This window comes from Geotrypetes seraphini, chromosome 2 (assembly GCF_902459505.1).
Source record: "Geotrypetes seraphini chromosome 2, aGeoSer1.1, whole genome shotgun sequence".
NCBI classification, from domain to species: Eukaryota; Metazoa; Chordata; class Amphibia; order Gymnophiona; family Dermophiidae; genus Geotrypetes; species Geotrypetes seraphini.
Genome location: NC_047085.1, coordinates 31,963,148 through 31,988,484, shown reverse-complemented (window position 1 = coordinate 31,988,484; position 25,337 = coordinate 31,963,148). Strand labels below are relative to the sequence as shown.

At 41.5% G+C, this 25,337-nt stretch overlaps 1 protein-coding gene across 3 annotated transcripts in view; it reads left to right on the top strand.

Moving 5' to 3' along the window:
* PHF20L1 (PHD finger protein 20 like 1) overlaps positions 1-25,337 on the top strand; it is a 306,054-nt gene that overhangs the window by 153,520 nt on the left and 127,197 nt on the right. For all 3 annotated transcript variants that reach the window (XM_033931888.1, XM_033931889.1, XM_033931890.1), the window contains 3 exons: positions 7,337-7,589; positions 10,250-10,438; positions 13,215-13,415. In XM_033931888.1, the coding sequence (XP_033787779.1) occupies positions 7,337-7,589; positions 10,250-10,438; positions 13,215-13,415 (643 nt within the window). The remainder of the gene's footprint in view (positions 1-7,336; positions 7,590-10,249; positions 10,439-13,214; positions 13,416-25,337) is intronic.

The window sequence follows — 25,337 nt, the reverse complement described above, 5'->3', positions numbered from 1 at the left end:
ACCTATTTTTCTTTTATACTTTTTTACATTTTTTAGCAATTTTTATCTTATCAAAAATTCATTCAACTTATTATTTTTTGAAATAACATCAATGAATGAAGAAACAGAGTTTACATATCATAATTGTTTAGCAGGGACTACTTCGATTATGAAGTTGCTATCATTTAGCGACTTATGTATCATACTTCATAATCACAATCTACAAAACTTGGAAAAAGTCCCTTGCATAAATCAAAAAATTATTATTATTGGATCCGACAACCAGCCACTTATCTTTATCAAGACAGCCCGGTCAAAAATGCATTAAAGAAACCTACTACACGCTTTCCGTTGACAAGTTAATATGGCATTAATCTCACTTCAAAATGGCGCTTAAATCTTCAGAGAATGTCAGCACATGTGCTCTATTGCCCCAGTCAAAGAAAGCCCCGATTGGTTCACAGACTATACATCATAAGCTGGTACATCATTCACTAAATAGTTCTATTCTGCGCATGTGTATTTACAGCACTGCCCTGATATTCGCGGGGGTTACGTTCTTGGGGTGACCGCAAACGTTGAAAAACTGCAACTATCGGAAGAGTACTATAATCGGTACTCTCCCTCCTCCTCCTCTCTTGCTCCGGCCCTGCCTACTTTGTTTGGAGGTTTTCTGGAGCTCAGCAACCCCTACCTTTGCCCCCGGTCCGAGCAATGCCGCTTACCTGGTCGCCTTAGTCGGCGGCACCGCGCATGAGCAGGGAGACAGATGTTACTACAGAGTCCAGGAGCTGCACTGTAGCAGGAACCACGAAGGTTTACTGTAGTTGCTATGAAAGTGTTGGTTAGCAACACGAGCCCCTCCGAGTGACGCCACAAGAGCCGAGCCAGACCAGGTCCCCCCGAGGAGGAAGGCCAAGTGCAACATCGATCTCTCACCCCTGCCTTCGCCCCCAGCCTGACCTGCACTGCTTAACTAGTCGCAGTTGCCTTAGTCGGCGGTGCCGCGCATGAGCAGGGAGACAGCTGCAAAAGCAAACCCTGGAATCTGCATGCGGGGACCGCGAAGGAGGGGAGAAGGCACCAGATAGTGGGAGAGGGGCTGAGCTGTTACTACAGAACAATTATGAAGGGAGGAGGGTTTTAAAGAAGAAAAAAATGCGAATTACTGAGTTTGCGAATTTGGAACTGTGAATTTGCGAGGGTTTACTGTAATTCCAAATAAGGTGAAGTGTTTGGTGTCAGGTCAAAACCGCGGAAGACAAAGGCGCGCGGGGACAACTGAGCGCAGTGCGGAGGTGCACGCCAAAGAAAATAACTGTTTTTAGGGGCTCTGACGGGGGTGTGTGTGAGGGAACCCCCCTGCTTTACTTTATACAGATCGCACTGCGTTGTGGGGGGTTTGGGGGGTTGTAGCCCCCCACATTTTACCGAAAACTTCACTTTTTCCCTAAAAACAGGGAAAAAGTTAAGTTTACAGTATAATGAGGGGGGTTACAACCCCCCAAACCACCCACAACGCCGCCACGATCTGTATTAAGTAAAGTGGGGGGGCTCCCCAACAAAAACCCCCGTCGGAGCCCCTAAAAACTGTCATTTTCTTCGGCGCGCGCCTCCGTCTTGCGCTCAGTTATCGGCGCGCGCCTTTGTCTTCCGCAGTTTTGTCTATGAACCGAAGTGTTTCAATGCCTATAAGATCAGCTGTAAATTGCTATTCATCTTTGATGAACTGAAAAATTCCATCCAGTGCCTTTTCTAAAATAGCATGCCAATATTGGTGACCAAAATTAGATTCCATGACTTACACCTGCTTTACGTCCAATTCTGTAAAATTGTGTGTAACCTTTGGAAATTCCCATGACCCCGCCCTTTGGGTTGCGTTAGAGAGAATTTAGGAATATAGAATCATACCAGTAATCCAGGTCTGGGAGAGGGATAATTAGGTGCTGACCCGAATATCAACCGAGACCCCTTTTTGGTGCCATTTTGTTGTCCCAAAAGGTATCGGGTCAAAAGCGCGCCGGGACAAAGGCGCACGCAGACAACTGAGCGCAGCACGGAGGTGTGCGCCGCAGAAATTTACTGTTTTAGGGCTCCGACGGGGGTGTGTGGGGGGAACCTCCCCCCACTTTACTTAATAGAGATCGTGCCGCGTTGTGGGGGGTTTGGGGGGTTGTAACCCCCCACATTTTACTGAAAACTTCACTTTTTCCCTGTTTTTAGGGAAAAAGTTAAGTTTACAGTAAAATGTGGGGGGTTACAACCCCCCAAACCCCCCACAACGCCGGCGCGATCTCTATTAAGTAAACTGGGGGGGCTCCCCAACAAAAACCCCCGTCGGAGCCCCTAAAAACTGTCATTTTCTTCGGTGCGTGCCTCCATCTTGCGCTCAGTTGTCGACGCACACCTTTGTATTTCGCGGTGTTGTCTATGAACCGTCCCAAAAGCCTTGGTTTATATTTGAGTACCGTATTTGCCGGCGTATAAGACGACTTTTCAGTACCTTAAAATCCTCCCCAAAGTCGGGGGTCGTCTTATACGCCGGGTACAGTTTACATGCCCTTACTTGCGGGGCTGGATGTACTCAGTCGCGCGGCTCTTCTTCTCCCTACCTTCTCTGCTTGCAGCACAGAGCCGAACGGAAGTCTTCCCGACGTCAGCGCTGACGTCGGAGGGGAGGGAGGGCTTAAACAAAGCTTAAACAAAGCCCTCCCTCCCTCCGACGTCAGCGCTGACGTCGGGAAGACTTCCGTTCGGCTCTGTGCTGCAGGCATGGCAGGTAAGGAGAAGGAGAGTAGCCTCGCGGTTCGAGTGGCTACCAAGAGAGAGGGGCGGCCGCCCCGCCCCGGTTGCAGCACAGCTGGCCAGGTTCCCTTACTTTTGTGGCACTTCCCCGACCGACCGATAACAGCCCGGGTCCGACAATCCTCCCTGCCCTGTAGCCGCGAATCTAAATACCTTCTTACAGCAGCTGTAAGAAGGTAATTTAGATTCGCGGTTAAGGGCAGGGAGGTTTGTCGGACTGGGGCTGTTGTCGGTCGGTCGGGGAAGTGCCACAAAAGTAAGGGAACCTGGCCGGCTGTGCTGCACCCGGGGCGGTAGAGAAGGGGTGCGGAAGAAGGGGTAGTCTTATACGCCGAGTATAACACAAAACTCTATTTTTTAACTAAAAGTTGGGGGGTCGTCTTATACGCCCAGTCGTCCTATACGCCGGCAAATACGGTATATACGGTATGTTATATGCTGTGAGTGATTTTTATGTATGTGATTTGTAACTCACCTAGGTAGAGAGATACATTTTTTAAAATAAATAAATAACCTTTATTGTATGATTCCAATCTTTGCTGCCAATTGGCTTCTTATGTGTGTTACCCTATTCTAGACTTTTTTGGGGGAATAAAGTGGGCTATGAAAATATTAAGATGTATGTCTACTTTCTTCTGTATGGTTTAATTTAAGGTTGAAATTTAAATAAATGGGAGAAAAATTTTTTTATAAATCTATTCACCTACTTAATAATATAACAAATAAATAAAGTGAATTAAATTATTTAAAGTATATACTATAATATTAAAAATAATTATAAAGTGCTCAGTGTAATATCTTATTCAAAACCAACAGGTTAATAGAATGAAGATGTATTTAACATTGCATCATTGCACTCACCTACCTACCAACCCTGAACATTTAGTTAAATTTAAGTTATTCAAGCAAATTTGTAGTGGTGAAGATATATAGATGAATACTTAGCTGAATATGATTGATGAAAAACATGAAAATCTCCACTGTCAAATATGTCGTCTCAAGATGATCAAAAGTGTCCTTGAGATCTGCTCGTCGGTACTGGGAGTCGTGCAATGAAGTACTTCTTATGTAGTTGGTTTAGAATTGGTAACATAAAATGAGTGAGTCCCCAAATTAACCGTTAAAAGCTTATCAAATTCAACATGTAGCTAGAACTCCTTAACGTGAAAACAATCCAACATTTCCTCAAATTAAATTAATTAATTTAAGGTTGCTCAGCTTTAGAAAAGTTGATTACTTGTTGGATGGAAAGATATGTTATGAACGATCACTTAGCAAAAGTAAAATTTCCTGTTGCATCAGTATATGTGCATCTGCTTTAGATTGGGACGTGCTTTGTTTTCGCACCCATATGAAGAGGATCCAATCCAATCTCGGTTTTATATACCGATTCATCCCTCCAATAGGTCTCGACTCGGTTAACAAAATATTCACAGAACATGGAAAGAGATAAGACTTCAACCTCTATAATTGTTAGTTTGAAGTAGAGGGATCAGTCAGCACTTTCTGAAAAATTGATAGATGCGAAAGAAGTCCGATTTCTAAAGAGAGCTCATTCCAAATTTTTGCGAACAAGAAAATAAAAGATCTACAAAAATTGCCTATAGTTTTGCTTCCCTTAACAGTGGGAAAGGGTGACGGGACTAAATCGCGCGAGACAACGGCACGCCGACAACTGAGCGCAAGGTTGACGGCACGCCGAAGAAAAGCACTATTTTAAAGGGCTCCGACAGGGGGGTAACATAGTAACATAGTAGATGACAGCAGATAAAGACCCGAATGATCCATCCAGTCTGCCCAACCTGATTCAATTTAAATTTTTTTTTTTTTTTCTTCTTAGCTATTTCTGGGCGAGAATCCAAAGCTTTACCCTGTACTGTGCTTGGGTTCCAACTGCCGAAATCTCTGTTAAGACTTACTCCAGCCCATCTACACCCTCCCAGCCATTGAAGCCCTCCCCTGCCCATCCTCCTCCAAACGGCCATACACAGACACAGACCGTACAAGTCTGCCCAGTAACTGGCCTAGTTCAATCTTTAATATTATTTTCTGATTCTAAATCTTCTGTGTTCATCCCACGCTTCTTTGAACTCAGCCACAGTTTTACTCTCCACCACCTCTCTCGGGAGCGCATTCCAGGCATCCACCACCCTCTCCGTAAAGTAGAATTTCCTAACATTGCCCCTGAATCTACCACCCCTCGACCTCAAATTATGTCCTCTGGTTTTACCATTTTCCTTTCTCAGGAAAAGATTTTGTTCTACGTTAATACTCTTTAAGTATTTGAACGTCTGAATCATATCTCCCCTGTCTCTCCTTTCCTCTAGGGTATACATATTCAGGGCTTCCAGTCTCTCCTCATACGTCTTCTGGCGCAAGCCTCCTATCATTTTCGTCGCCCTCCTCTGGACCGCCTCAAGTCTTCTTACGTCTTTCGCCAGATACGGTCTCCAAAACTGAACACAATACTCCAAGTGGGGCCTCACCAATGACCTGTACAGGGGCATCAACACCTTCTTCCTTCTACTGACTACGCCTCTCTTTATACAGCCCAGAATCCTTCTGGCAGCAGCCACTGCCTTGTCACACTGTTTTTTCGCCTTTAGATCTTCGGACACTATCACCCCAAGGTCCCTCTCCCCGTCCATGCATATCAGCTTCTCTCCTCCCAGCATATACGGTTCCTTCCTATTATTAATCCCCAAATGCATTACTCTGCATTTCTTTGCATTGAATTTTAGTTGTCAGACATTAGACCATTCTTCTAACTTTTGCAGATCCTCTTTCATCTTTTCCACTCCCTCTTCGGTGTCTACTCTGTTACAAATCTTGGTATCATCTGCAAAAAGGCACACTTTTCCTTCTAACCCTTCAGCAATGTCACTCACAAACATATTGAACAGGATTGGCCCCAGCACCGAACCCTGAGGGACTCCACTAGTCGCCTTTCCTTCCTTGGAGCGACTTCCATTAACCACCACCCTCTGGCGTCTGTCCGACAGCCAGTTTCTGACCCAGTTCACCACTTTGGGTTCTAACTTCAGCCCTTCAAGTTTGTTCAACAGCCTCCTATGAGGAACTGTATCAAAGGCTTTGCTGAAATCCAAGTAAATTACATCTAGCATATGTCCTCGATCCAGCTCTCTGGTCACCCTCTGGATCCCCCCACTTTACTTAACAGACATTGCGCTGCCGTTGTGGGGGGTTTGGGGGGTTGTAACCCCCCACATTATACTTAAAACTGAACTTGTTCCCTAAAAAACAGGCAAAAAGTTTGGTTTCAAGTATAATGAGGGGGGTTACAACCCCCCAAACCCCCCACAACGCCAGCGCGATGTCTGTTAAGTAAAATAGGAGGGTTCCCCACCAACACCCCCCGTCGGAACCCTTTAAAATAGTGCTTTTCTTCGGCGCGCCGTCAACCTTGCGCTCAGTTGTCTGTGCGCCGTTGTCTCGCGCAATTTTGTCTATGAACCGTGGGAAAGGCAAGTTTATATTTCTGGACAGTCCTATATTTAGAAGGTTCACGAGAATTAAAGGAGATAGGAACCAAGGGGGGGGGGAAATCCCATTCAAGATTTTAAATATCACTCTAGCGCATTTAAATTGGATTCTCCAATGAAGCTATCATGTCCATTTTCTAAACATGACCACATGAAAGCTTAAGTTGCCTTTTGATAGATTCTGAAAAACTTCACAAGCTGCAAATTTTAAAGAGAAAGCCCATCCCTTGGGATTGACAGGTCAAGAATGATACAAAATGAATTTTTTTTGCTTGCCTCTGATTTTCAGAGACTCAAATCTTTTTGAAGCAGTTCTTCACAGTTGGTTTTGTTTGTTAATACTATATTTTGTTGCTGGTCTAATTGAATCACATGGCTCATGTGCAACTCATTTTGAAAAGCGAGAAACAGATAATCAGTTTTCAGGCAGTCTCCTGTTTGGAATGATTATTAATCTGATGGTCCAGAATGATGTATGGAAACTCAGAACCCAAAATGACAAGATAATTCTTCCTTTTTCCTCTGTTCATGTCTTTGATACTGGGTCAGAAAAGGAATTAAATATTGCTTACAATTATTGATGAAATATTAGAACTTCTAGAACAGTGTATCACAAACTGTGTGCTTCCTGAGATTTCAGATGTGCCGCGACACACTGGCGAGGAGGAGAGTGATCCACGCTGGCTGACTGCCTACAGGACTTCCCTCTCGCAGCGAAAGGCGTGTCCTGTAGGAAGTCAGCCGGCGTGGATGACTCTCCTCCTGGCCGGCATCTCTCCTCCTCTCCCCGCACCTCCTGGATCCCTCCACCGAAGTGGGTCCAGCCAGATGGGCCTCCGCTCATGCGCAGACATCGACACGATGACGTCATGCACGCGTGTGACATCATCGTGTCGACGGTCCGTGCACTTCCGGGTACCTTCTGGCCGGGGCACTGGATTTAGTGTGCTGCTGGCTGGAAAGTTTGCGAGACACTGTTTTAGAATGTGAAAAAAAAATTTTTTAAACCCTGTAAATGAATCCACCAATTTTTTATTTTTTTTTTCCAGGAGATTTCGCCTAAGCCCCAAATTCAGAAGTCAAGCGAAGCTGATTTTAGCAGTTCTGCCATCCGTCAGAAATCTACAGTATTATCTGCAGCTCTGTCTTCGGGAAGGCCTCGCAGCAAGAAAATCAAACATGAATCTGGAGATTCTTCAGGGTGTAAATTGTCCCCTAAATCCCCAGTTCCCATAGAGTTTATGGAAGGCGAGGATCTCTCTCTTGTCCCTCAGCTTCCCTCTTCTCTGATGAATGAAACTAGTGAGCACAGACTTTTCAAAAATTAGTCATCTATAATCTTAAAAGAAATAACGATAAATCTTTCAATTTTGTAATTTAAAAGTGCATTTTATAAGAGACATGCTTTTCCCTCCCTTTTCTTTTCCTCTTTTTATTTATTTCTGCTTTAACATTTTTGCAAGCAGAGAAGTAGGCATGGCTAGGATATGTGGTGCTTAACTGGGCATTAAGTATGCAACTAAAATTTAAAGGGAGAATACTCTTCTTTGCTCTTTCTGCCTTACTCGAATTGTCATTGTTTTAAATGACAAAAGAACTTACACTGCAGTCTGAATGTGAATTAAATTGCAGCAGACCACCATGAATACCATGATTAATTAAACAGAATGCTTGAAATGTTTTCTCATATTTAATTTATGACGGCTGAAGAACCTGACCTACCTTTGCACTAATTAATGCACTCACAAGTTGCCCTCTTCTACCCTAGCAAACGAAGTTTTTTCCTCTTTGTGAAAAATAAGGCTAGATTCAAGGTTCAAGCTAAAAGCAGTTCCAGAAATCAATTTGGTGGCAAAGTCTCCAAAAGCATAACTTTTCAGTCAAGGACATACAGTATTTGTAATTTAGTTCAATTTTTTGCAAACTTTAGTTATAGGCTGCAGATAATCTCTTGGCTCATATGCATCCCAAAGCTAAAATTTTGCAAGGAATTTTTTCTGTGACCGTGTCTAGGACATTTGCACTTTCTCAACTATGGCAACGCACTAAGTATTTCAGAAAAGAAGGTCCATTTGTATGGCAGCGGTACAGTTTAAAGGGCCCCAACGGCCGACTTAGGAGGCTCACCGTGGTCTCTAATCCTTGGTGGGCAAACAATTTCTGCAAACTCTTCTGGCCTCTGCCTTAGCCCTGATTATCAAAAAAAGCCATCCCTCACCTCCAGCCCTAATATGGGACATACATTTCTGTTGGATCACCCAAGGGCCCTATATGTATTTATTTGGTCATCTTTTGCTCTTCCATTGAGCCCCTACTGACTTATGCAAATGAGGCCCCTCAATGAGTGTCTGCATATGGCCCCACATCCCTCGCCATCATTTTGAGCTGCCCACTTAAGTTCTGTTCATATACTGTGCTGCAGTACTTGGTGGGGCAAAGAGAGAATTGGGAAATTTAATTTCACTTTCTTTGCCGATACCTCACTCAGGGATGATTGCAGGAATAGAGTTTGTAAAATGCATCCAATATTTACTTTTTTGCGAGAGGGAATAGACATTTTGAAAAGGCAGGTGTTTCACTGGTCTTCATCATAAGCAATGTTTCTAACATCTCGTGTGGTTCCACTTTGTTTTATTTTACACAAATCTTTTTTTTTTTTTTTTTTTAATTTCCCTTCATTTTCAGAAGTGGTAAAATCGCATACAGCGCTCTGCTGCTGTTTCTTGCACTTACAAACCCCTTATGAAATATTTTCCCTTGAATTTAAAAACATTTGTTACTCAGGTTTATATCATTTTTCATGCAGCATATTTAGTTACAAACCCAAGTTATGTTTATATTGTGCTTAAATTTTAATTATTGCAACAAATTTTTTCTGTGTGTAAAAAAAAAACAAAAAACAATGATGCATGACTTTGGGGAAAAACCAATTTCTTTCTGAGTCTACTCTTTCTTAGAGGTAATGTAAATAACATGTGAATTTAAGGTCTCTGTTTATTTTCTAAGAATATTTATATACCTATTTAAATATCCCATGTTAAAACAATTTCAGGTTGCTTGAGACTCCCCTCCATGTACTACACACATGCATATATCTATATCACGTAGAGATATAGGTATGATGTTCTCTCTGCCTTGGTGCTACTGTTTTAAGCATTTTACTTAACTCAAGTCTGTTAAGTTAAAAACTGAAGTGCATTCAATTAAACACAAACAGTATAATTTTACTGATTCTTATGTCCAGTCCTTTAGGTCTGCAAACATGTATGCAAATATACTATACGAATTATCAAATACAATAAAAATATTGTGGGGGGGGGGGGGGGGGGCTGCCTCGAGGACTGGATAAATGAACTGCTGTAATTCTAAAACTGTACCTATACTGAAAACATGTTCATTTCTGAGGTTAATTAGGTGTAAATAGGAATGGCATATTTGGTTTTGATTAATCCTAATTCCAAAACTTAATCTTATTTTGATACTTTGAACATAGGAAACAAGTTATTGCTTGGAAGTGGTGCTGGTTATTAAATTAAAGTTTATTGGCAGAGCATAATACATGGAGGGGATGGAATAGCTCTAGAATGAAATTCAACTTTTGCTTTCTTTTCTGCAAATGTATAACACATACTATGCTCAAATTTCTCAGCTTTAGTTTTGCTGACTGTGGCCAGGATTTTATTTTGTTGTGCTGGAAATCCTATTACTTCTTGCCATATTAGTATGCTAGCATTCATCGACATACTTTAGAATAATCAACATTCTTCTAGTACTATGCTTAAATGTATTAATAAAAAAAAAAAGAAAATAAAGGATCTTGTCACTTACAGTTTTGTAACTTTCCTTATATATCTGATTTACTTTTTTTACATTAAGTGTTTCTCTCATCTAAGTCTTAAATCACTGCAGCAAGACCATGGCATGTCCTTGTTTCATAAACATTCCGAGATCTTTTCTTTTAGGTTCACCACAGCCAATGAATCTTTCTAGGTCCGCAGGGCGCAGCCAGCGGAGAAGACGATCTCAACGTCTAGCCATTTCCTCCTATCCTGAAGATTCCTTAGAAAAACTACCTTCTCCCTCTTCAGTTTCTGATGGAAAAGAATTACCCAACAACTCTCAAACTCTGCAAGATCTTTCAGTGCCAGAGGGTAATATGCTCATTTAATACTGGGCAAAGTGAGAAGGTAGTCAGCTATTAAGATGGGTGCGTGGTTTAAAATGTAAAGATTTTTTTTTTTTGGTTTCCGTACATATTATCTGTGAATATGTCCAGCATTTAAAACATTTCAGCCAAAGTTCTTTCACCATAATTCCATATAAACAGAGAACTGTATTATCTAGGCACAATTAGGGGTGTATTGGGCTACCAAGCAGTTCTTTATATTCTTTGAATACATTGAATGCTGAAGCTAGAAAATGAGAACTGAAAGCTATTTGTTTTTATTCCATCATCTGCTTGTGCTAGTCGGTGACTAGGAATAACATACAAAGAACAGGTGTTAAGGCACACAGGTATAATAAGTGGCATTAGGTGTCTAGTGTGCTTTTTGACATATTTTAGAAAAACAGATAATACATTGGCAAAAGTGAGCACTGTTAAATCCCATTTTAATTTAATTTAATTCTTATATACCGCTAATAACCTTGAGGTTTCTAAGCGGTTTACAAAAATGATGCATTAAAAGATACAATAAATAAAAATAAATAAGATAGGTACTTGGAAATTCCCTAACGGTCCCAAAGGCTCACAATCTAACTAAAGTACCTGAAGAGACAATTTATGAAAAGTAAAGATAAAAATATAAAGACAGAGGTAGAGATAGAGATAGAAATGAATATTCCAACAAGATGGCGGCCAGTTAGGCCATCTTCTGTGCTGTCTCCCTTGTCCTGCTTTTAAACATCAAGTATGGCAAATTCATGCTTTTAAAACAGATAATACAGTAAGAGTTAACTGCATCTTTAAAGATGACGTTTATTGCTTCCTGTGCTATTAGCTTTGCTGTTAATGCAGAACTTTTTCCCTTCGTAAGCCAGGAACTCTCCCTGAAATGATCATGGAGGTTTTGCAACAGCTGCTTGTTAACTAGAAAACCTTAATGCGTCTTAGTAAACAGACACTTTTGTCATTCACTCTGCACTTTCTGAATGAAGAAGAGCGTAGCATTTCAGAAGCTTGATGATGTAACGGTTAAATATTTTCTATATTAAATATATAGCATCTCTTACCAGGATGGTGTATTCCACGTTGACTAATTTTATCTGGAAGATTCCAGTTAATGATTTTCCACGTGAAGGAAACCCTTCCCTTTCCAAGTTTATTCGATATTTGATTAATCGCTTATTTAACATTCTAAGCGATGTACATAGTATAATAATAAACTTAAGTTAATAAAGGGAGACTGACAATTTAATTAAAAAAACTTAAGACAAACACGGGATACAAAGGGAAAGGAGAAGGGGAAGAAATACAATTTTGAGAAGGTTAAAGAAAACATATATGGTAAACAACATTAGGAAGGAAAAACGAAGGGAGGCAAGAGTAGTAAATATAATGAGATCTATAAAAAACTTTGGTCGGGTCGTACGTTCTGGTTATCTCAGCTGTCAAATACATCTTTAAAAAGAAAGCATTTGAGCTTACTTTTAAATCTAACCAAATCTAATTCTTCTCGAATATTGATTGGAAGTAAATTCCAGGTTTGAGGTGCTGTGACGGAAAAGATTGAATTTCGCCGTGTATTTATAATTTTTAAAGAAGGAACTGTCAGAAAATGTTGATCAATAGATCTAAGCAATCTAAGTGGAGTATAAGGGATCAAAACTCTGTAAATAAAAGAGGGAGATTTACATAGAAGACTTTTAAAGACTAATAAGTTTAATTTGTAGGTTATTCGATGGGCTACAGGGAGCCAATGTGCTTCCCTGAGTAGTGGAGTGACGTGATCAAATTTTTTTGCTTTTTTTATGAGTTTTATAGAAGCATTTTGTATAATCTGTAAACGACGGATTTCTTTTAAAGCAATACCTTTGAACAAAGCGTTACAATAATCAATTTTCGAAATTACCAAAGAATGAATTAAAATATTTATAGATTTAGGGGATAGAAATTTTGAAACTGAACAAATTTGCCGTAGTCTAAAAAATGTGGATCTAACAATACTATTAATATGTTCGTGGTAAGTGAGTTTATTATCAAAGATAACTCCAAGGATCGTAATGCTTCATAACTACTGCTGGAAGAGAGTTTATTTTTAAACTGGACTCCATACTATAGATACAGCTCTATGCAATAGAATTTTAGTCTGATGACTTATTTTGGTTGGTCAGTGGCCTGCTTTCTCTCTTTCTAATGGCAAACTTTCTGGGACATCCTGTTTAACATGGTTATTAAAAGTAACATTTGATGACTCGTGAAAATTAAGCATATGTTTAAAGCAGCAGAACTAGCAAAATGAAATGTTTGGCAGTTAAAATAATAAGATTTCCTATTTGCCATTTTGACTTTTCTTTCATTTCTAAGCAAATATTTTCAAAAACGTCTCCCACTTACCCATTCCTACTCCTCTGGTTTGGCACATGTACGAATGTTGCTGTGGTGATCATTATCCAAAGGTCATGCAGACATTCCAGTGATATGCTAAAGGAAGAGACAAGGGTAAACACTTTTAAAAAGTGGATCGTGGAAATAGTGCAATGAGCACTTATTTTACAAATAGGGGAAATAAGATACTAGAACCAAAAAATTCATCTGAGCTAACCATCCTCTTGCACTGCCTTTTATGTCGAAATGTTTTGCAACTCTAGCTAGCAATGCTGTTTTAATTAACCACCATTTGTCTGCTTTGTAGCACTGTTATCCATGTGGATATTTATTTGGCCCATCATCTGTTAATATTGTATCACATTCTTTTGTCTGTTTAGTACCTGATGTTGCCCATGTGTCTCCAGAGAAGCTTGAACCTTCCCTCCCTCTCGACCTAAGTCGTAGTGTGGAAAAGACAGCGCCCTTAGCCCCAGAAACTACTTTCCGTAATGAGTATCCCAGTACAGAGAAGGAAGATATACAAATAACAAATTCTTCCAAACAAGTAACTGATGGAAGAGTAGCTTCGACAGCATCAGGTAAAAAGATCTAGTTTGCAAAGTTAGTTACTCAGTTGTTGTTGATTTAGGGATAAGTGTATTACGATTGCAATCAGGCAAAATGAAAAGGCATGTTTTTAATGCTATTTAAATTCTAGGTTTTTAAATCATCTGTCTTTAAAAAAAATAATTTAGTGTTTCTTCCCTGCTCTAAATAAATCTCTGTGTCAGAGAACTGTACAAGTACATTGGAGGTTGTCGGTGTCTTGTCATGTAGTTACATGATTCTAAATTGTGTAAACATATCTAAATGGCGCTGGTCGAATGTAATTGGCCACAGTTCTTCATTTTTGTTTTCTGTGTATCCATTAACCACTGACAATGCTGATTATGTAGTTTTTTTTAATATGATGGCATAAAGCAGGTTTAGTACAAGTTATTTTAAATCTGAATTTACTAAATGCCCTAATATGGTCAACACGGAGGGTGGGAAGTAGCAAAGCTTGTGTGAGAGGTCAGGAAATGTTACACATAGTAGATAATTGCTGTTTTCACCACTCTGTTGTACAGACCTGGCCATTTCTAAGAAAGTGTAGCTTTACTTAAATAAGAGTAGATTTAATAATGAATAATATTGTGATACATTTGTGGTTTGTTGACTTTATGCAGTTTAGTCTGCTAGACCGACTTGATCACTGCCTATTTCATCCTTCCTTCATTTTGTGTCCCACTGCTATTGTCCCGGCCGTATCCATATCTCGTAGTGTTGCTAGTTTGTACTTCCACAGTTTCATTCACTTTTGCAACTAAGGATCCGCTGTACTTAACCCATGTCTTCTTGAAGTTTGCTGCTCTTTTTAGGCTCTACCATTAGTTCTGGGATGTGTTATACCACTTTTGAGGATAAGCAGGATGACAGTCTTTTGCAAGGGAGTGATATCATGTATGGCACTTGAGGCCTCAGCAGTGTTTACAAAGCAATAGAAGTTTCTGGAATTCTCTACAAATGCCTTCGTGGGAGGCTACCTTAATTACTTTTCTTCCACAGAGCCTAATTGGGTTTTTGTTTTTAAATCATAGTGTAAGGTTTCCATTCTTTAAAAAAAAAACTTGCCTGTTTCATTATTTGTCACTTCTGCATGGCTTTCCTTTCGTGTTAGATTTCTTTTGGTTAAATTTTTCATTAAGGCTTCACTTACATACTGGTGCATCCATCATGAATGGCCAAAGTTTCTAACACTTAGTCATTTCATTTTGCTATGGCTATCTTTTCATCTGATACCTCAGAAAATATTGTAATGCAACCACAGTATTTTGGGCACTATCTGCTGTGATATGTATCTGCCATATCTGAGGACAATTCTGTCACAACACACCTATATATGTGGATACCTAGATTGCCCATATAGTGTGTCTGTTGGGAGGATAGTAAATTCTTAATACATTTAAAACTTGATAAGAGCCTGTAATTCAAAGGAATGAAAGGGCCTTCTTTTTCCATTTATAGAATACTAGTCTTCAAGCCCGTTACATTAACGGATGCTAGAATAGGTGTGTGCGTTTGTTTGTCTTTCTTTCTTTCTTTCTTAGTTTCTTTCTTTCTTTCTTTCTTTCTTTCTTTCTTTCTTTCTTTCTTTCTTTCTTTCTTTCTTTCTTTCTTTCTTTCTTTCTTTCTTTCTTTCTTTCTGTCTCTCTCTGTCTCTCTCCTTGGCTTCTTTCTTTCTTTCTTTCTTTCTTTCTGTCTGTCTGTCTGTGTCTGTCTCTGTCTGTCTCTCTCCTTGGCTGCTTTCTGTCTTTCTTTCTTTCTGTCTTTCTTTCTCTCTCTCTCTCTTTCTCTCTCTCTCCTTGGCTGCTGTCTGGTTTTTTGTTTTTTTTCAATCTCTCTCCCTAGCCCCCTTTGTGCACACGCCGAACGCGTTGCAAGCGTGCACGCTTTACCAGCTTCTCTGCTTTACAATTTCTCTGCCGGCCACGGAGCTACGGACGCACGGAGCCACGAAGATTGAAGTGCACATACGCGCTAAGGGTATTATTATATAGGATTAGTATAACCAGTTATATATGTGCATGTCCACGCCCACAAACCATAGAGATGGTGTAAATGCTTGCATCTAAATGCTGGAGATACACCCTGTACCTTATAGCAGTGGTTTTCAATGCAGTCCTTGGGGCACACCAGGCCAATCAAATTTTCAGGATTTCCATCATGAATATGCATGAGTGAGATTTGCATGCACTGCCTTCTTGGTATGCAAATCTACCTGATGCATATTTCTTATGGATATCATTAAAACCTGCCTGCCTGGATGCGCCACAAGGACTGGGTTGAGAAGCACTGGCTTACAGAATACTAAAAGTTATGCATGTATGTCTGTTATTTAAGTGAGAGCAATTTACACTAGCTCTGTAAGTTACAAGTGTGCAATTCCCATCCAGACTTTGCCCTTATGTACACCTACTTATAAAATACATGTTATTAAAGATATGTGAGCATTTAGGGCCTGATTCTTTATAGGACACCTAAGAAGCGGCTGCCAATCACATGTCAATCATGCTGCGGTGTCCTATTCAGAATCGGATCTACACTTCCGGACAGACGCCTTAAATGTAGACTAGCATTTTGCAGGCCTACATTTAAGGCATCTCTCTCCCATCTATGGAAACGCATACCAACGGTTAAGCCCTCCCAAGGCCACTTCCGGGTGAAACCAAGCCCATGCCCTGCTTTGGGTGTACTTAAGCGTACCTGTGCATCTCCGTAGATGCACCACAGAAGTGTTCCTTACAGGCGGCTTACTGCCACCTAAAACTGGGACACATGGTTCGAGAATCAGCCCCTTAGTGCTCGGGCAGAATTTTGGAATCCATGCGCTAATGTTACGTTTAGAATTGGTGCTTAATGCTAGTGCCCTTATAGAGTTACCTCTGATATCCCTGTGACACCATGATACCAAAAGGTCTTTGTAATCAAAGTCCCTACGTCCAAATTCATGTCCTTTCTTATTATCATTAGTGGCAGAGATCTTCATAGGCCCTGAAATTGTTGCTAGAGATGCATTGATATTGAGAAAGCATCAATCCGAGCACCAGAAAGAGACATGGAGAGCGAATGTCATCAATACTAGCACTGGGAAATGCTTCTGGGGAGGGGGGAAGAAGATGGACTTGATATGCCACCTTTCCATGGTTACAATCAAAGCGGTTTACATATTATAAACATGTACTTATTTTATATCCGGGGCAACGGAGGGTGAAGTGACTTTCCCAGAGTCACAAAGAGCTGCAGTGGGAATCAAACCCAGGTTCTCAGGCTGCTGCACTAGGCTACTCCCTCACTCCTGGAGTGCTACCTGAATTGGAGCTTGCAGACTCTAATGCTGCAAATCTCAGACCTGAGATATTTTTTTTGTAGATCGCCACTGACGTATCTTGCAAGAAGGATAATCTCTTCAGAGATAAGGTCAAATAAATAATGGATCAGGTAAAACACCAATGTCATGTTTTGGACCCCCATCTGTAAATACTTTGTCATATGCACTTGAACCAGCATTCATTCATTTTTAAGCTGGAGCCACTTTGGATTCTAATGAGCTGAAGGAGAGCCACCAAATATCTTCTCTTGTGGGGCCATGACACTGCTGACCAGTATGTGTCAGTGATATCCCTTCCCTACCAGCACATCTTCAGACTTCATTGGAGAGAATCCTCAAGAACAAAATGCGTTCTCTTTTATCTACTGAGAAACGCCTTGTCCTTCAAGCATGAGTCTCTTGTGTCTCCCCCATCCAGTTCCCCTTTCTGTCCTGAGCCTTGGTAGAGAAGTAGAAAAGTGGGAGCTGCCCAGAGATCTCCATGGGTCACCATTGGCCCCTGGCACTATATTTGAAGAGTACTGATCTAGGAAGTACTTACATAGGATGTCAGAGAGATACTTTTTGCCTCCAGAGAGGAGCGTTAGTTCAGTCTTACAACAGTTAAATTATTATGCTCATCAGTACAATCGTGTTTCTCTTCTTATTTCCAAGCACTGGATACCATTTAATCTACAAAGACTGCTCAGTGACAGCACCAGATTTGCTCACATGTGACAATTGCATTCTTCTCAACAGGCCTTTCATGCTTACCTGCTCCTTCACATCTACGACTCCAATGCCACCTGTGAATTGACTTTGGAGCTCTCTACCACCAGCATTTTAAACTGAATCTTCATTTTCTGCATTTAAAAAATTGATCAAAACTTATCCATTTCAACAGGCCTTCAGCTCAAACATTATCCCTCGCAATCTCTAATCTCATGACCTGCTCGATTCTTCCCCTTTTCTGTGTCTTCCTGATTAGACTTTTAATTGCAAACCACTGGGCAGTATTATTATTTTGTGATTAGCGATGTACACCTTGTTCAACAGACAGAGGGACATCATTTTTGACCCTAACAGTGGAGGATCCAAAAACCATAATCAGTTTCGCAGTCAGAATCTGAGATGGGCAGAGTCAGGGAAGGAGTCGACAAAATTGGAGTTTTAATGATCTATTGGCTTATGACCCGTTGGCCTAATATAATCTTTGACACTTAGGTTTTCCACAAAGTGCCAGATTGGATACAGATTGTTTTGTTGTTGTTGTTTTTTTTTTAAGAAAACCTGCCAGATTGTTTTCAGAGAGATTCTTAGTCCAAATTTCTTCATTAGAATGTGTTGTTCAGGGATCTTGCCTGCCTTTTGGAAAGCAGCATGTGGTGGAAATTTTATTCCAAGTTTTGTCCTGATCCCATGCCACCTGAAACTTAAGGGCTTTGAATATATTCTTTGTGATGAAAAAGTTCAAGATTCCCTGGGCACTTTAATCCCCTTTCACAAGAAAGGATCAACAATTTGTTTCCATCATGAAAGAAATAACAAACATCAATGTGTTTGCCTGTTGGCATTGGTGTGTGTGGGTGAGTGGCTTAGTGGTTAGAGCTACAGTCTCGGCACCCTGAGGTTGTGGGTTCAGCCCTGGGCTGCTCTTTGTGACCCTGGGCAAGTTACTTAATCCTCCATTGCCCCAGGTACATTAGATAGATTGTGAGCCCTCCAGAATAGATAGAGCAAAATGCTTGAGTACCTGAATGTAAAACACTTAGACAACCTCTATTGATAGGCGGAATATAAATAAAATAAATGAAGATAACCTGTAGCTAGGCATCCCTATTTGTGAGGACTGCTGTCTGCCTGTCCTTGGAGAAAGCAAATGTGCTCACCTGTAGGGTACAACAGTCCTCACAAAATGCTCTCACCTCTCCAAGGAGTATGTGTTTCCTTATAAAAGTAAGTGTAACTGAGGTGTCTCACACACAAGATAAACCTCCTTTACATGCTCAGAGCACTCCAGAGAAGGATACAGCTTTGAAAAACACTGCTTTTGCTCCTGGCTCCATTAGGTGACAAGTACTTGTGAGGACTGATATCCTGCTCTCTTCTGTTAGAGGTAAGCAGTTTTGCTTTATGGGAATCTATAGGTTTTGATTAACATTTTCAATTGTGTAATTAATAGTGGGCATAGCCAGCAATCCATTGGAGCAGGGAGCACAGAAGGGGACTTGGGGGAGACACATTTCTTCTCACTCTTCTTTATATTGGGTATCATACCTTTGCTGGTGGTGATGTCAAAGCCCCACTGGTTGAAGAAATCCACTGCCAAAGCTGCTTCCTTTCTCCTTGTGTTGCCTCGGGCGAGGAAGTTAGCAGGGTGCCTCTAGCCACCGATGCCAGCACTCCCCAAGCATTCTCAGTTGATGCATGAACTGAGAATGCTTAGAGTGCAAGTATCGCTGGCTGGAGACATGCCACTGACTTCCTCACTCCTAAAGTATTATAAGGAGGAAGGGAGCAATCCAGGCAGCCGATTTCTTAGGCTGATGGAGCTTCAGCTACCCTACAAACTATTGAAAAGTTACTATGCTTTTGAGGGTGCAGATCTCTGAGCCCCCCCCCAACCCCCAGTATCTTCCTTTCTCCTTCTCCCAGGTTCAATGCTCACTCGTTTGTGCGTACTTTCTCTCTCCCCCCTACCCACCCTCGTCCATTACAGACTGGTAAACCTGACTTCAGTGCCAGGCAAAATGATGGAAACAATTATAAAAAATAAAATTGTGGAACACGTAGACAAACATTTAATGAGACAGAGTCAGCATGGATTCAGTTGAGGGAGATCTTGCCTTTCCAATTTGCTTGACTTTTTTGAAGGTGTGAATAAACATGTGGATAAAGGTGAGCCGGTAGTGTATTTTGATTTTCAAAAATATTTTGACAAAGTTCCTTATGAGAGGCTCCTGAGAAAATTAGAGTCATGGGATAGGTGGAAAAGTTCAGTTGTGGATTAGGAATTGGTTATCGGATAGAAAACAGAGGGTAGGGTTAAATGGAGGAGAGTAAACAGTGGAGTACCACAGGGATCAAACTAGGACCGGTGCTTTTTAACTTATTTATCAATGATCTGGAAATTGGAATGACAAGTGAGGTGATTAAATTTGCAGATGACACTAAACTATTCAAGTTGTTAAAACACATGCAGATTGTGAAAAAATGCAGGCAGACCTTAGAAAATTGGAAGACTGGGCGTCCACAAGAGGCAGATGAAATTTAATGTGGACAAATTCAAAGTGATGCACATTGGGAAGAATAACCCAAATCACAATTATCGGATGCTAAGGTCCACCTTGGGGTTAGCACCCAAGAAAAGGATCTGAGTGTCGTTATAGACAATACAATGAAACCTTCCACCCGATGTGTGGCAGCGGCCAAAAAAGCAAACAAGATGCTAGGAATTATTTAAAAACTAAGACTAAGAATGTTATAATACCTCTGTATCGCTCCATGGTACGACCTCTCCTGGAGTATTGCATTCAATTCTGGTCTCCTTATCTCAAGAAAGATATAGCAGCACTAGAAAATGCTCAAAGAAGAGCGACCAAGATAATAAAGGGGATGGAACACCTCTTGTATGAGTAAAGACTGAAAAGGTTAGGGCTCTTGAGCTTGGAAAAGAGAAGACTGAGGGGAGATATGATTGAAGTCTACAAAATCCTGAGTGGAGTAGAACGGGTATAAGTGGATCGATTTTTCACTCAGTCAAAAATTACAAAGACTAGGGGACATGCAATGAAGTTACAGGGAAATACTTTTAAAACCAATAGGAGGAAATATTTTTTCACTCAGAGAATAAGTTAAGCTCTGGAATGCATTGCCAGAGGTTGTGTTAAGAGCGGATAGCGTAGCTGGTTTTAAGAAGGGTTTGGACAATTTCCTGGATGAAAAGTCCATAGTCTGTTATTGAGAAAGACATGGGGGAAGCCACTGCTTGCCCTGTTTCAGTAGCATGAGATGTTGCTACTTTTTGGGTTTTGGCCAGGTACTGGTGACATGAATTGGCCACCGTGAGAATGGGCTACTGGGCTTGATGGACTTTTGGTCTGACCCAGTAAGGCTATTCTTATTTTCTTATGAAATACTTTTAAAACCAATAGGAGGAAACATTTTTTCACTCTGATAATAGTTACTTTCTGGAACAAGTTGCCAGAGGTTGTGATAAGACCGGTTAACAAAGCTGGTTTTAAGAAAGGTTTGGACAATTTCCTGGAGGAAAAGTCCATAGTCTGTTATTGAGACAGACATGGGAAGCCACTGCTTGCCCTGGATCGGTAGCATGGAATGTTGCTACTTTTTGGTGTTTTGCCGGGTGACATCTTTGAAGAAAATAATTACTCTTCTAAAGCCCTCATCACCTCCAACTGATCCAATCCCTGCCTCTCTTCTCATGTGTTTTATAGATCCGCTCCTCAAGCCTCTCTTATCAATGGTCAATAATAGTCTTTCTACTATTGATTTTCCTTTAGATTGAAAGAAAGCAATAGTCACTTCTCTGTTAAAATCTGATCCTACTATGGTTGCTAACTATTGACCAATTTTCAATCTTTCATTTGTTTCTAAAGTCGTTGAAAAAGTAGTTTCTATTCAACTTCCTGATTTTCTAACAAAATTAATGTACTCCATCTCTGTCAGACGGGGTTTTGCCCATATTATTCCACAGAGCACATACTGTTAGGTCTTTTAAATCACATAAGACAAATTCTTATTGGCAGTCATGATGCTGTACTTTTTTCTCTCAATATGTCCACAGCTTTCGATCAGATGGATCATACCATTCTTCTTAGTCGTCTGCATGACATGCAAGTTAAAGGGTCAGTGGTTTCATTCCTACTTGTCTGATCAAACATTTTTATTATTTATTTTTAAAATTTTCAAAACACTTAGGGCTCCTTTTACGAAGGTGCGCAAGGGTGGCTAGCGCGCTCAGGAATTTAACGCACGCTGTTGCACGTGTTAAGGCCCTAGCGCACCTTTGTAAAAGGAGCCCTTAGAGGAAGATTCTCAAAAACCCGCGTTAAAATGTGCCGGTCTGCTAATGCAGCTGCTCTGATACCTGCGACTGGACCCCCTTCTCCTTACCTCAAGAGCTCAATCAGAGGGATGTGGACATCATCTTCCCAGGCTGTTGCTGCTGAATCGTCTAAAATGGTAATTTCCCTCCCCGGTGCATCGTGAGATACACCAGGGAGGGGCTTGAGGCTCTGATTGGCCCAGAGTGTTTAAGGCCCTGCCTATTGCCCTCCTATGGGAGGGGCTTTAAGCACCCTGGGCCAATCAGAGCCTCGGGATGCATCGGGAAGGGTCCTAAGGCTCTGATTGGCCTGGATACCTCATAGGTGAGGCCTTAGGCATCTGAGCCAATCAGAGCCCTAGGAAGGAGATTGGGACATGTATGCTAAACTGCAGATTTTTTTTTGGTGGGGGGTAGGGAACATTGATGCTAGGCCCTTGGTTGGGGGAGGAGAGGAGGGGACATGGATGCTGGAGTGCAAGTGGGGGGGGGGAGTGGAGGGGATATGGATGCTTCACCTGCAGGGGGATGGGGAGAAAGAAGAGTGGGCATGGATGCTAGACCTGCAGGGGGAGGAGGGGAGGGGGCATGGATACTGCACTGCAAATGGGGGTGGAGATGAGGGATATGGATGCTAAACCTGCATGGGGAGGAAGAGAAGGGAGGGAATATGGATTCAGGACCTGTAAGTAGAAGGGAAAGGGGGTTAGAAGGAAACCCAGGCCAGAAAGAGAGGTGAGCAGGAAGAAATGCTTGACCGTAGAGAGAGGGGTAGAGAGAGATTCCAAACCGTGGGGAGTAGGGAAGGGATTCAAGGTACAAGAGAGAGAGAGGTAGTGGGTGGGGTGAGAGGATATGGATGCTGGTTCTGCAAGTGAGGGTGGGGGGATGGTAGAGGAAGAGAGAGTGATCGAGATCATAAAGTGGATGTGAAGGGAGGAAGAAATTCTTAGCCAGTGGAAGAGAGGGAGAGAAAGATGCCAGATTATGGGGGCCAAGGAGGGGATTCAGGGTGCAAGTGAGGGAGGAGTGGGATTTAGAGGGAGACAGAACTGCAGTTGGAGTGAGAGAAAAAACTGAGGAGGCTGGAACCTGAGAAAGGAAAAGGCAGGAAGGAATTTCAGGCCTCAGGATAGGAGAATTCTATGTGAAACTACAAATAAACTTTACAGAATTTTGAAATATTGTGCATAGAATTTTCAAAATTTTGTGCTGAGTAAGTGGTGCAGAAAATTTGACTTGACCAGAAAATTTGACTTGATATGTTTTGACCATAGCTCTGAAATGTCACATACCTAACAATTTCTGAAAATCCAGTTTACTTGGATATCTTTAAATTATTGATGTGCCGGTACATCATTTTTAAATCACACGTGCCATCTGAACTTTTGACTACATATTGACTTATTAAAGTATTCAGGATACTTTTTACAACTTGCATCCATTACCCTTTTGGAAGATTACCATACTCATGTGCCTATTCCCTTTCTCCTTCATTTTATAATCTCTTGATCCTAAGTTTATCTAAACAGATGGAGAGGGTGGTAGATGCCTGGAATGCCCTCCTGAGGGATGTGGTGGAGAGGAAAACTGTGATGGAATTAAAAAAAGCATGGGATAAACATAGAGGATCTTTAATTAGAAAACGAAGCAGGTAAATTAAAGAACTAAGGCCAGTACTGGACAGACTTGCATGGTCTGTGTCCCATATGTGATGATTTGGAGTAGGATGGACTGGGGAAGGCATCGATGGGAACTCCACTAACTTGGAACATGAGGATGTTACTGGCCAGACTTTATGGTAGATATCCTGCAAACAGGATAGTTGGATAGGCTGGACTGAGCTTGGACGGCAACTTCAGCATTTGGAACTTAGAACAATACCAGACTTTAAAGTCTATGGCCCAGAAATATCAAAGAAGAGTCAAGTTAATTTAATGGGTATATCTAATGGGAAGACTGGATGGACCGTTCAGATCTTTATCTGGCAAAAACCCAAAGAGTAGCAGCATTCCAGAGCTGAGATTGTGATGTCATAATGCTTCATTTCACCAATGCCTAAAAGCCAACCTCAGCAGTGATGTCACAATGGCTTGATTAGATGACAACTTCAGCATTTGGAACCTAGGACAATACCAGGTGGACTTTACAGTCTATGGTCCAGAAATATCAAAGAAGAGTCAAGTTAATTTAATCATGTGTTTTTAATGGATATAACTAATGGGCATACTGGATGGACCATTCAGGTCTTTATCTGCCGTCATTTACTATGCTATTATTGTACTAAATGCTTTGTGGTTTTGCGGTAATAAAAATATTTGAAGTTAAAAAATTTTTGTTAAAACTTATGACAAGGATGTCTAGTCTTTGTAGACTTTCTCACCAGGATCACCCAAATTTCTAATCTCTGTTTATATTCAAGTCAACCTTTTTTCCTTGTTTGGGGGGAGGCAGGTCACCTTAGTTTATATTTGAGTATATTCAGTAGATTTCATGACTCTGAATTCCAACCTCAGTCCTGATTGAATTTGAAATACAAAGGAGTCATAGGAAACTGCTGGGTCGAAAAATGTATGTTTAATACAGCAGTGCTTCCCACCCACTGCAGACATTTTACTAATGTGCGTTAACGCGAATTATGCACTTAAGGGATGGTATTTAGCTTACAGTGGTCAGCTTTTCTTCAGGTTCTGACTGGCACAGCCTAAATTAAATTTATCTTCTGTTGTTAATGTTCTGTTTGAATATTTGTTATTGCGTTATATTTAACTGAGTTTGTTCCCAATAATAGAAATACAGTCAAACCTCGGTTTGTGAGTAATGTGGTTTGCAAGTGTTTTGCAAGATGAGAAAAACACGCTCGCAAATCTAGCCTCGCAAACTGAGCGTTGACTTGATACGAGAGCCCCATCCCCGGGAACCGGCATCGCCCCCACCTGTCTGCCCAAACCCTTACCACGATCAGGCACCGGCACGCAGCACCAACCCACAGGATGTGCCGGTGTCGAAAGAGCCTGCCGCTGAACTCTGCTGGGCCTTGAGCATCTGCGCATGCTCAAGGCCTTCTGGCTCCCACTCTCTCCCAGCAGAGATGAGTGGCAGGCTCTTTCGACACCGGCACGTCCTGTGGGTTGGTGCCGTGTGCCAGTGCCCGAGCGCGGTAAAGGTTTGGGAGGGGGGGGGGGGGCGATGCCAGTTCCCAGGGGTGGAGTGTGCCAGTGGCCTCGGGAGTGGGGTCTTTTGGGGATGTGGTAGGGTGGGGTGTACCTCAGAGGGTCTTTTTGAGATGGGGTGGGGTGGGATGGAAGCACGCCAGTAGCCTCGTGGGGAGGGGGGGGGGGTGTCTTTTTGGGATGTGGAACGAATCATCTGAGTTTCCCTTACTTTCTATGGGGAAACTCGCTTTGATATACGAGCACTTTAGTTTACGAGCATGCTTATGGAACGAATTATGCTCGCAAACCAAGGTATTATTATCTGTCATGAACTCATAAGAGCTTTGGCAGAATATAAGTCAGAATGTAATGTAAATTACCTATTGGG